The sequence below is a fragment of the Coffea eugenioides genome, chromosome 4 (genome assembly GCF_003713205.1).
Source record: "Coffea eugenioides isolate CCC68of chromosome 4, Ceug_1.0, whole genome shotgun sequence".
In the NCBI taxonomy this organism is placed as follows: domain Eukaryota; kingdom Viridiplantae; phylum Streptophyta; class Magnoliopsida; order Gentianales; family Rubiaceae; genus Coffea; species Coffea eugenioides.
Genome location: NC_040038.1, coordinates 10,666,673 through 10,679,033, shown reverse-complemented (window position 1 = coordinate 10,679,033; position 12,361 = coordinate 10,666,673). Strand labels below are relative to the sequence as shown.

Genomic DNA, 12,361 nt, shown 5'->3' with positions numbered 1-12,361 from the left:
CTGATTTTGCTTCAGATAGCCACATTTACTTAACGGTCCGTTAAAGGTTGGCTAAATTGCCGTCTGAGGATGACATTTGGTCAAAAATTGTTAATTCAGACACCAAATGTGTCATGCCCGAAAGATGAGGGACGAAATGTGTCTTGTGCCCAAAGTTTGGGGATGAAAACCGGTATTTTTCCATTTTCCTTTTATCAACTGGCAATAGATTGTCTTATACTATACGTTAAGTGATGGGTTAACTGAGTTTAGATCCCTTAACATTAAATTATATGCCGTAGAATGGAAAGGCACTAAGTCAAATCCCATTGTATTGGACCACATAAAATCCCCTTCTTAAAAAAAAAAAAATATATATATCCCCTTATATTGGACCACATAAAATTGGATGGCCCCTTGAACTAATTCATTAGTTGGCTTCAATATCTTAATACCAGCCATGGGATGTTACATACTTCATATTTTCTTCGCTAAATTGACCCCAAAAAAATGTATAAAGGTTTAATCATAATTTTGCTAGGGTTTTGGGAAATTTAATTAGTTTTTGTCACTTTTTTTTTTTTGGGCTGAAGATTTAGCCTCGAGGATTCCCGAAGGCGGATGGTGCATTTGTAAAGTGGAGTGGTCCTAGAATGAAGCGTCGCAAAAAGCAATATATTACCCCAAAAAAGAATAGAATTGCTTCTTTATTTGATTTATTAAAAAGTTGGCAATTGGAGGTATCAAAATCAACTAACAAAAGATGTAAGGAAAAACTACACCAATCATCCCTCGCATATTGTGTATATAAAATTTTAGTGTCTCAGAATTAAAATGATCAATTTTAGCCTCTAACGTTCAGAAAACGTTCAAATTTTATCTCTTGTCACCTTATAAATTTGACCGGAATAAGTCACCAATCAATCAATTTTGAAAGTACAAATATGACAATTCACTTATTATGTTCATGCCAAATGCACTGGGCTAACGATTTACTCACTTTTTTATCACTCACCCTCGACCAAGCGGGCCAAACCAAGTACGTACCTACAGGTGCCATGATTCCCACAAACACAAGAAAGTGGCTAAATTCTTTTGCTTTGCTCAGCCACAATTTTCCATCCCACGGACAAACTACTATATAATGCTATCACCTTCTCAATCATCTTCAATTCTTGACCATGCAACCCAAATGAGTTTCTTCAGTTTCAGTGCTCATGTTTCTTTTGTAACATCCTGTATGTGTTCATAACAGAAATCCAGCTGCCCCAGAGTTTAACTTGAATTTGTGGAAAACATTAGGAAATTAGTAGGAACCCATTTTTAGTGAAGCTGAAGATTATCAGAGACCACCATGATTTTGCCGCTTGATTTGAAAGATTTCCAGGAAAAGCTCTCCATAAAGTTGAGACCTTGGCAGCGTTCTTTTGAATTCTGGGCTCGAACTATTGATATCTACACTGGCTATAAGGTCTCTCTATCCGTGAATTAATATTGGGATTAGCTTAGAATTTTGTTTTTTTTTTTTCACTTTTCATTTTTGTTTAATGGGGGAAAATTCCTTTCAGGTGTTTCAACTTAAAGTGTGCTTTGAGAAGGATGTGAAAAAGCAGGAGGCAATGTGGGAGAGGCAGCATGAGCTTGCCGCTGACAAGATTTATAATATGTGTGCTGATCTTGGTGGGTTTTTTCTAAAGGTACTCCTGTTGATTGCACCTTTAAAATTTTTAATCTTCTATACTTCTTAAAAGCCATCAATTGTTAAGTTTTGACTATTGTTTGCCTTAAAAGGTTACTCTTTTACTGTGTAATTGGGCTCTTATGGCACTGTTCTGAGTTAAAGATTTTGGTTTAAATAGGTACTACGTGTTTGTGACTTATGGAGGCTGTCATTTTGGGTTTTTTTTTTTTTGTTTCCTTCATGGTTTTGGTGGATTATGTTTTGTATAGGTTGCACAAATAGTTGGGAAACCTGACTTGGCACCAGCTGCATGGGTGAGAAGACTGGTCACACTGTGTGATCAAGCTCCAGCTACGCCGTACAATGTGATCAAAGCTGAGCTGGAGAGGGAGCTTAGTCAAAGTGTTGACGAGTTGTTTGACACATTTGATGCCAATCCTCTTGGTTCAGCTTCAATTGCTCAGGTTTATATAGCAACTTCACTATTTTGGCTAGCTAAAGACTCACAAAGTTTAAGGTTAAAGTTCTGAATGCAAAATAAAGTATCTTTAAGGTTTAATCCATGATCTCTCAACTCGGTTGGTATGCATTAAATTTATAATTTTCATGATTTCTTATTTGTTTCGTGGTTCTTTTGTGAGTACTCAACATAAATAATTTGGAATGCTAATCATCATGGAACAACTGGGAAGAACCTCGAGAGATGCATGTCAGTAAAGTTGATTCATCTTGTGATTAAGTTGGCAGTTGAGTAAAAGGATGCATTAGGTCTGTTCTGAAATAATAGCAAATGGTAACAGCCTGTGTGGGACCTTAAAGTTGTATAAATCGTTTATGTTAACATTGTTTTTACTTATAATTTAGAATTCAAGTGCTCATGATATCTATTCCAGTAAGCAAGGTTGAAATCAGGTTTCCCTATTATACTATTACCCAGGTCGTGCAAATGGGGTTGCTAAGTACATGTCAAATGGAGCATCCAACATTCTACAGTATGATGGATTGATTGGCTTATAAATGTGACAGCGTGATCTAATTGCGTGTTTACAACTTAGGATAGCCTTTCCGAGAAGTGGGATGAAACTCAAATTTTTGACAGGAGGCTGTGTTGGTAGGACTACTGCTTTTGAGGCCCGATTTTTTTCTTTCTTTTGTAACTGTTACTGCAGTATTTTAAGCAACATAATTCCTGAATGATAAATGGGCCTTATCAGTCTATAGATGCACTTTGTTAAAAGTTTCAGAATAAAAAATATGATGGATCCTGCAGCCTGCGGGGAATAATTAGTATCTGAAAGTGCTTGAAGTCTTTGTTCATGTTTTCTGATGGTGCAGTTGGTTTCTTCTTGATTAACAATATCTGATTGTACCGTTACATGTAAACTTGACAGAGTTTTTGGTCTAACCTTTACTCGCTATCCTTTTATTTTAAGACTATACTGATATAATGCGTGCATGTTGATGTCATGTATAACCTAGGTTCATCGAGCACGGCTAAGGGGTGACAAGAATGATGTTGTTGTCAAGGTAAGAAGAACTGAAAATCTGCCTGCATCTTTAATATGATTGAGGTCTTAGTCAATATGTTGCTGCAGGTGCAACACCCTGGGGTTCAGCATTTGATGATGACAGACATCCACAACTTGCAAGCTTTTGCTTTGTTTATACAGAAGACAGATATCAAATTTGATTTATATTCTATAACCAAGGAGATGGAGAAACAGGTATGCAGCTCCTTTTCTTTCACAATCATCTGTAGACATTCTGCTGTCCTTGTCTGCCACCACTTTTTTCTTTACTTTATTGGGGAGAGAGGGGGAGGGGTGTTGTTTTTTTTGGGGGGGTGGGGTGGGGGAAGAGGGGGTGTTGTCTTAAAGTTGTTTTAGTTTCCTACTTTTTATTTATATTTTTCATCCAAGTTCTCCATTATGCCATTCTTTTCCTATAAGGTGCACTAATTAGTGAGCACTCTCTTAGTTTGAAGTTCTACTTCAACTTCCTTTGATAAAAAAATTACTTTTAATTACTGTGAAGTACACCTGAATTTGCTATTCTGTCTTACTCTAGAGAAGTTTGGTCACCTTTCATGTCATGTGTTCCAATTTCAATTCATATGTTACACTGTCTTTTATTTTGTTGTTTCATTTCCCTCTGATCATATCATATCACATGTTGACACATCTCTTGTTCAGTTGATATTTCTTTACATTTATGTCTTATTGCCTTTCTATATATTGTTAAGTGCATAACTATGATCTTTCTCTTTGATCAATTGTTTGATGCTAATTGATTTCATCTTTTCCACAACAGATTGGATATGAGTTCAACTTCTTGAGAGAGGCTGATGCTATGGAAAGAATTCGCAATTTCTTATATGCAAACAACAAAAAGAGCCCTGTTTCGGTGCCTCGCGTGGTGCGGAATTTGGTCACTAGGTACATTTAATTCCATTAGATTTTTTTTTTGGGATCAAAATTTGAAAACTCAACTTAGTTTGATTGAATTGTCATTGTAGGAAGGTTTTGGTAATGGAATGTATTAATGGAATCCCCATTATGAAACTTGGAGATGAGATAGCGAAAAGAGGCATTAATCCTGCTGGTAAGGTAGCAGCAGCAGCAAAGCAGTAAGCCCTTAGATTACCTAGAGAGTATGGTTCTTTTATTTTTGTTCTGCCTGATTTTTTTGTGATTGTGCGCATTGGTGTTGTGATTGTAGCTTTTTACTTCCATTATTTCTGTAACTTTCTGATATCTGCACCATTCTTGTGTAACGTTTGGTGGACACATCAGGAAGTCTTTGATCTGTCTCGCCCCCTCCCAACTTTTTTAAAACTCCACAGAGTTTTTAAGCCTTCTTCGTAAATGAGTAGAGTGCTGGTCTGTGATAGTTCTGGACTAATCTGTAAGAGGTAGCATAGGATGCATCTTGTAGTGGTCTTTTCTCCAATCTGAACCAAATTATTTCACACATAATTGATTGTTTTAAAAGGAAATCTGCTTTACTTTAGCTGAGTGAAGTATAAGAAACCTGAAATATGGATGGTTCCTGACTATTATTCTGCTTATTTTAGAGTGGAGTGGTACTTTCTCTTTTTGAGCTGATACTAATATCTATAGTTTTCTTAGAAGAGATGTTTATGGAAATCGTTGTCAAAAACCATTCCTGGGAACAAATTTTACTTGTATTGAGTCTGTGTTTGTTACTCAGCTCCATCTTGAGTTCAAAGTTATGAAATTATGAAACAAGTAGCCTTTGGGAATAACTGCAATTTTATGAAACTATCTTGGTTGAATAAAATGCTTAGAAAATTTAGGCCTCAATCTACTAATTTCAGTAAATAGGTGAATTATCTAATGCCGTGCAAAAACATGGAAAATGTTTTTTGGACTGAACCTAGGTTTCTTAGTTTCATAAGAAGATAGTTTTTAAGGTACCTTCTGCTATTAGAGAACTTGTTAAGAAGTTTCCTCACTTCCTAAAAGCACATAATTCTCCTTGAAAAGACAAATCTACTTTCGCAATTGGAATGATACTAAAACTTAAGACATTTTGCAATCAGACAACTGTAGAGTTTGGTCCTGAGAGTTGGAGAGAAGTGACCCTTATATGTGGTAACATGCTACTGTTGGGAAAATTGATGAAGAAGGAAAAGAAGATAGGGAAGATGAGATAATTTGGTAACCTGTTGAAGAGAGAATAGCCATTTAAATACATCTCCATTTTGAATCTTATGTCAAAAGAAGTATATGAACTTATTTTTGTGGGGAACAAGAGATGTGGCAAGCAATTAAGTTTGGAGCTTATCTTGATGAAAGATCTCTAGGAATCATCTCACGGACTTTGTCCTAATTGACAGGGGTAAGATATCCCAGGACCTAAATTATAATGGAATGCAGAAATAATCAATATATGGCTGTGTTATTGTTTTGGAAGAGTTCATAAAACAATAATTAAACCTCTATCTACAGCGTAGCTCAAATTGGTAAGGGGTGCAAAATTAACAGGGATAAGATATGTCAGGACCTTAATTTTGATGGATGGTGGAAACCATCAACATAAGCCAGTGTTATTAATTTGCAAGAGTTCTTAAAACAACGGTTAAACCTCTATCTACAGGGTAGCTCAAATTAGTAAGGGATGCTAAACTTCTGAATTTGTCATCTACGCTTTTAAAATATAGCTTGCTACCATGCATATTTTCATAGATGGCTTTTGGAAGAAATTTCTGCATATTGCTAACAAAACTGTTCAACAATTCAACTGGAGTTTGTTATTTTTGTCAGTGACTGACATCCATAACTTATATTAACTGGATGTGATGGGGATAAACTTCATAATCCTTTTATTTCATGTTTCATGATATACATACGTACTTTCACTAGCACTGTTATGTATATGATGGATAACCTACAAAAGTAATTTCATTTTACCTACAAAAGTAATTTCATTTTATCCTTAATCCTTGCTTGTAGCTACTTTGACAGTGGAATAAACAATAATAAAGACGTAACATCTGCTGCCAAATGCAGGAATATCCTGAAAAGTTTGACACTTGCATATGGACAGATGATTCTGAAGAGTGGTTTCTTTCATGCTGATCCTCATCCAGGAAATATTCTGATATGTCGAGGTTCAGAGGCAAGTTGAACATTTCTACTCTCTTTTATTCTGTTTTGACAGTGTTTCCAGATCATCCATTCTGTCTATTAACGGGAAATGGATCTTTTTTGGATGCTCTTTTAGGTTGCTTTACTTGATTATGGGCAAGTGAAGGATCTCCCTAATCAGCTGAGGCTTGGATATGCTAATCTAATTCTTGCAATTGCGGATAAGGATCCTTTAAGGGCAATAGAGAGCTTCAGGTGCTATTACCCTCTCTAAACCTTGGTGTTGTGTGTTCAGTTTAAGTGATAATTAATAGTCATAACATTAGCAGATGTTGAAATTCACTGGAAAAAGAAAAAACGAAAATTGAAAACAGAGGCAGATATGAAAAGGAACAGTTATATATTGAACAATCAAAACTATCTTGGAAGTTATTCCTGGCCTGAAGAAATGAACTGGTAATTCTTCTGTCTAGTATGTTGTGAAATACAACCTTAAATCTCTTACACTGCCTCATCTTCTGTGTCTGTACTAGGGAGCTTGGAATAATTACCTTGACGAAGTGTGAGGATGAGCAGAATGAAATGCTTAAATTGGCAACGACAATGTTTGATACAAAACTACCTCCTGGAGTCATGATGTTGCAGCCTTTTTCAGAAGATTCTTCAATAAAAAGAATTTCTGTGGAGGTTTGTACTGTTTTTAGTAGAGCGATACATGCCAGTTTCTTGATGCTAATTGCTTGTTGAGACTATTGTGTTTACTGGAATATTAAGTCACTTTAGATCTTCCTAAGAACAATTGTAAAAATTTCCCTTTCTCCTTTATAAGCTAATTCAGCAGCAAGTTTGAAACTCACATTAGGTTTAACTCAGTCTGTAAGGTGGCGTTCAGCAATGGTGCAAGAAGTCTTGTAACCTAACCACCAGCCTTAGTTTTTATTATATGCTCATGCAGTCATATATACCATTCATACGTTCTCAACTAAGGCTTAATGTACACAGGACAAATGCTGTATCACGATCAGCATTTATCACAGGTCAAGCATCCTAATCACAATAGGTGATGTAGAATCCTGGACATGGCTTGTACAGGTTTTTATATGGCCTCATGATCTAGGGTATACCGCTTGGTTCTCGAAAGAGTTTGGTTCTCACTCTTCTGGCAGGTAGCCAGCACTTGTATAAATTAAATCTGGCTGATTGCAGGCCTAACAACTTGAAGTCCAAAGCATTAGCCTGAAATGCTCAAGTCAGGTAAGTAGTAGTACTATAACTGAGGTCTTATGAGCATTCATAAAATCTCCGCGCATGATGCAGAAAAGTCTAGAGCATTAGCCTGAAATGCTTAAGTCAGGTTAGTAATGGTACCGTAATTAAGGTCTTATAAGCATCCATAGAATCTCCATGCCTTATGTGGCAAGACGGGCTTTAATCCACATTTTGCACATCTTGAGCTCCAAAATTGTGGAGTTGCAAAGAGGGAGAAGAGAAGCAAGATTAAGCTGTAACATTAAGAGGATCCTTCAAATTGCCAGGCTTGGTGCCCATATTCGCTTGAATTTTGAACAGTTTTTTTCTTCTCCCTCACTTTATATCCTTTAAAAGGGCTGGTAGGATTGATGCGGCTTGGTATCTATTTTCTTTAATGGGAATGGGTTGTCAAAGCATTGGATTTATACCAGGGCATCAAATAGGGGTGGCCTAAATTTTTAAGTTTGGGCTGTATTGACCACTAATGTGGTGGGAACAATATTTTCAGCAAGGATAGAGCATCTCATGTTTGGGCATATTATCCACTTTTAAATTGTAACTTATCTAGAGGACTTCTTGATCCATACTGGAAGCAAGCCAATCTTTCCATTTCTAATTTGGGAACTGAGCATTGCTTTTTGTTTATTGTTTTTTTCAAAGCAGAGGTTGGATTCTTCATAGCATAACCCCCCTTAAGAATTATTATAAGTTGACCTCAACAATATCAATAATTTCGGGCCTAATCTTGCAAATTTCGTAGTTTATGTCTTCCCAATGCAATTTAAACCTACAAAGTTCCTACACTTGGAAAGTCTCATTTCCAGGAACATAGTTTTTTTTTTTTTGGGTGATAAAAGGGACTGTAAACTCTGCTCATGAGTATTCACTCTAACTTTTGATTTTTGTTCTTGTTGTTCTATGTTATTTGACATTGAAGGAAATACTTCTAAAAATGATTTAGCTGTAATGAAAAAAATCCCTTATTCTGCTAACTTAGATTCTGAGGTTAAGTCTGGCTTAATTTCTCTTTGCATATGTCTATACATGCCTTAAATTTGGAATCTATTCAGTATTATGTAGAGATATGACTTGAGATGATTCAAATGTTAGATATGTACCCAAAAAAAAAAGAAGAAGAAGAAGAATGATATTTCATTACTGTAGCTGTTTCTTGATGTATGATAAGCTATTATGGGACTCTCGAATCGTGAAGATGATAAACTTGATATGTTAGAAACTGGTTCTTGCAGTGTTTTAATAATCGGTTGATGATTGCAAGTTATGCTCCAAAATTGTAATTGTCCTGCTGTGATATGATGATGACAGGCTTTTCCAGAAGAACTATTTTCTGTTCTTCGTACTGTGCATCTATTGAGGGGGCTCAGTGTCGGTATGGGAATTAATTATTCATGTGCTGAGCAATGGAAACCTATTGCTGAAGAAGCTCTGTGTCGTGCGGGCAGGCTACCAGGTATATTTCTAAGTCAGAACATTTGTCTCTTCTATAATTGGTGTTTCATGGGGCCAAAATGGGAGTGTAGTAATTTGCTGCTGGTGCTTCTTGCCAATGCACGATAATACATCATGTCCAATTTAGGTTTCACTTATAATGTTAGCAATTTTGTTTGCTGGTGTTCATTTTCATAGTGTGCTTTGCACTGAGCAGGCCCTATCAAGCAATGCCATTTCCATGCTGTTGGCCGGGTCTAAGAAATGTAAAATTTGTCTATATAACAGGCTTACAAGTTCCCTTCTGTAAAATTATTCTGATATTTAAACTGTTCAAGTAATAATGATGCTAAATCTGTGTTAATAAATGCTTTTTAATTCTGCAAACTTTTACCGTCTGTCCCTAAATTACAGTTGCTCCAGAACTTTGAGTTATTTTCTTTTCTGTCTGGCAGTGTGTCACCCCACAACAAGGCAGCTTTCGAGGTTCAAAGTTCATTAACATTTTTCATGTGTTGCTTATTTTTTTTTGGGCTTTTTCATGTACTGGTGCAGATAAAAATTCAAGACGAGGACGTAGACGCGGGTACCTCAGAAGGATATTTCGGAGACAGTAAAATAACACATGAAGAAAAGCAGGCGGTTTACAAAAAAATTTGAGACATTTATCATTCTTGGTATAGATAAAGTCTATTGTAATACACTAGTAACTGTACACTTACTGATTTAGAAATTGATGTGATGCTTTTCATTGCTGATGCTCAACCACTAATTGTAGGTGCCAATGCTAAATTGTATGGCACCAAATCAGTTCCTTGTCCATGACACAGGCAAAATCAGTATTCTGTAATAGACTGACATCCAAGATCAATATTCTGCATTTGTGGAAACTACTTTTGTGACCTGACTATTAGCATGAGATCCTCCAGCTTGTGTAGTAGTTTTTGCAGTCCCATTTGGAGGTATTGATTGATGAATAGCATGGAGCAGAATACGGTTCATGCCAAACAGGCAACATTGGAGAGAGGAGTAGGGGTGGGCATCCTGACCCGGCGACTCGAAAAACCCGATGATATGATCCGATCCGATCCGTCGGATTACATGCGAATTGGATCGTATCCGAATAAAGAAGTTATGCGGATCAGATTCGAATATATATATTTTTTGTGATCTGCGGATATTCGATCCATAAAGTATTTTTTATACATCAAATACACTAATTTATCTTATTTCTCATTTTTATATCTATGTCCTCTTTCAAAATAAGCTTTCTTTGCATATGATATTAAGTTTTTAAACAAATTGTCTTATAATTTGTGGATAAAAAAAATCTTAAATGTATTGAATCTTATTTGTTCGTATCAAAATAAGGAAAAAAAAATTCATGGAAGTTACTTTATATTGCAACCCAAAAAAAAAAAAGATTAATTTTGACTAAAAACTCTTTTTTTTTTTAATGACTAAAAGCTCACGTAAGTCCAACAAATCACTTGCATGATATTTTTGAAACTTTAATACAATTTATATTTCATCTTATCTTTGGAATTTATAACTTTTTTTAAAAGAAATTTTAAATTGGATTTGCATATTGTGAATACCAATATCTAGATATTTGCATTAGCAGATTCAGATGCGGATCATAAAATGATTGATCCGATTTTTACAGGTCGGATTGGCATTTTGTTTCATGGGTCAGACACCCCTGAAGAGGAGGAATTATTTCGATGTCAGAAAAAAAAATAAAAATAAAGAGAGACAAAAGCTGGTAAACAAAATTAGGCTTTCTTGCTCCTTTGCTTGTGCATGATCTTAAACATCTCCAATCCATGGTAAGTTTTTTCTTGCATTATGATAAAACAACAGATTCATCTGCTGGGTACTCTTGTGCCATCTGGACATTGATAATAATCAAATTTGCAAAAGAACAAAAGGATGAGAGAAAAAAATAAGATCGAATAGCAGACTTATCACAAAATGACATGCAGAAAAATTTGTTAACCTGTAAGCATAAATGTAGAAGATAGAATATTCTATTATGAAATTTGTCAGAACTCTCTATTCTTGACATCTGCGAGTCCTTTGAATTTACTTCAATTGACAATTGGCTTTCACTAAACAAGACGGAAGCAAGGATTCATTGTCAAATTCGGTTATGAATGATACTTGAAGAAAGAAAGAAAGCATAATTAGCTCACATTGGATTAATCTTCAATGTACTGATGGCATATGCACTTTCATCATTAGATGCACGACCTATAATCTAATTTGAGTTTAAAATCTAAATTTTGCAGCGTATGCGCTGTCAATATATTTAAGATTAATTCTTTGAAGTTTACGAGATCAAATCCCCATTCATTCTAAGGTAAGTTATCAAAGCTCTTGAAAATTGAGTAAAATGAGTTGAGATGGATCTTGATGAGTAATTAGTACTACAATTTAAAGAAATGTCCCAATATTTGCTGATCAGGTAATGTAACCTTCAGAAGGGACTTCAAAGTTAAATTCTATGAACAAATAAGAGATTGCCCTTGCCATCTTTCTCAAGGGATTTCAAGATTCAAGTGGTGTAAACTTGAGTTGGAGCTAGATATTGACATGCAATATGCACTCAGTATTAACTCATTAATTAAGAGAGTTTTCTTGTTATCAATCTAGAAACTATGAAGCTTTTTGCAACTATTTTACAGTAAATAAAGCAAAAGGTCACATTAACCTGTAATTTTTTAGTTATTTGTTTCTTAATCTTCACCAATCATTGCTTTAGCTATTTAAAATCTTCAGTTTTGAAGACTGCTATAAGCAGATGTATAAAGCATAAATTTACACAAGTAACACAACAGAATTCTTGTTGGGAGTTGGAGTATGAATTGAAAAAGAATATACTACCGAGATTGTATCGACAGGAATTAATGATGGTGCTAATATCCAAATACTACAAGCCAAAACCGTACAAGGATGCCTTGCATTTTATAAATCAAGAAAGTATATAAAATTAGGAGAAATGGAAGTAACTATGCGATTCCCAGAAAAAATAATAATTATGTTTCCTAGTTACTTCATTCCCCAATGCGGGCCGGCTGAATAAAATCTTTAATGCCGATTCTTGAAGCCAATGTTGAAACTCTTATTCCATTGGTTTAAAGCTTCATTGCCAATGAAGAAAACCCCCACCTTCCACCAAAAATTACTGATTCAAGTTTAGAAGATGCACAGATATTTTAGTGCTGTAATGAAATAGTATGATTTAGAGCCGACTTTTGTTACATTTTAGGCATTCCCTCGAAGAACAGTGCACTTTTTTTTGGCCAAAAATGTGGTGTGATGTGATGTATGATTAATAGAGTAGTATGGCAATTTTCTTAGCCTCCCTGATTTTCATATATGAGATGTT

At 35.3% G+C, this 12,361-nt stretch overlaps 1 protein-coding gene across 3 annotated transcripts; it reads left to right on the top strand.

The window, feature by feature from the left end:
* Nucleotides 1-1,080: 1,080 nt before the first annotated feature.
* Nucleotides 1,081-9,891, top strand: LOC113769484 (uncharacterized protein slr0889-like). 3 transcript variants are annotated; one of them, XR_003468156.1, is made up of 12 exons: nt 1,081-1,450; nt 1,548-1,676; nt 1,930-2,124; nt 3,140-3,187; nt 3,256-3,384; nt 3,971-4,095; nt 4,176-4,286; nt 6,193-6,301; nt 6,407-6,525; nt 6,804-6,957; nt 7,273-7,524; nt 8,848-8,928. XR_003468156.1 is itself a non-coding variant. In XM_027313940.1 (12 exons), exons 1-12 carry the CDS (start codon nt 1,334-1,336, stop codon nt 9,585-9,587), a joined length of 1,443 nt encoding a protein of 480 aa, XP_027169741.1. In that variant the 5' UTR covers nt 1,087-1,333; the 3' UTR covers nt 9,588-9,891. The 3 variants fall into 3 exon arrangements, 2 of the variants coding, with proteins under 2 accessions (XP_027169741.1, XP_027169742.1); XM_027313940.1 differs by lacking the exon at nt 7,273-7,524 and adding an exon at nt 9,526-9,891 and having other exon boundaries at nt 1,087-1,450; nt 8,848-8,992; XM_027313941.1 differs by lacking the exon at nt 7,273-7,524 and adding an exon at nt 9,526-9,891 and having other exon boundaries at nt 1,359-1,450; nt 1,548-1,659; nt 8,848-8,992.
* The last annotated feature ends 2,470 nt before the right edge of the window (nt 9,892-12,361 follow it).

What these genes read in the sequence shown, in the direction of transcription:
- LOC113769484 (XM_027313940.1), top strand. Translation starts at nt 1,334, where the DNA reads ATGATTTTGCCGCTTGATTTGAAAGATTTCCAGGAAAAGCTCTCCATA. An exon ending in TGATATGTCGAGGTTCAGAG is followed by an intron (nt 6,302 to 6,406) that starts GCAAGTTGAACA and finishes ATGCTCTTTTAG; the next exon opens with GTTGCTTTACTTGATTATGG. An exon ending in TAAAAAGAATTTCTGTGGAG is followed by an intron (nt 6,958 to 8,847) that starts GTTTGTACTGTT and finishes TGATGATGACAG; the next exon opens with GCTTTTCCAGAAGAACTATT.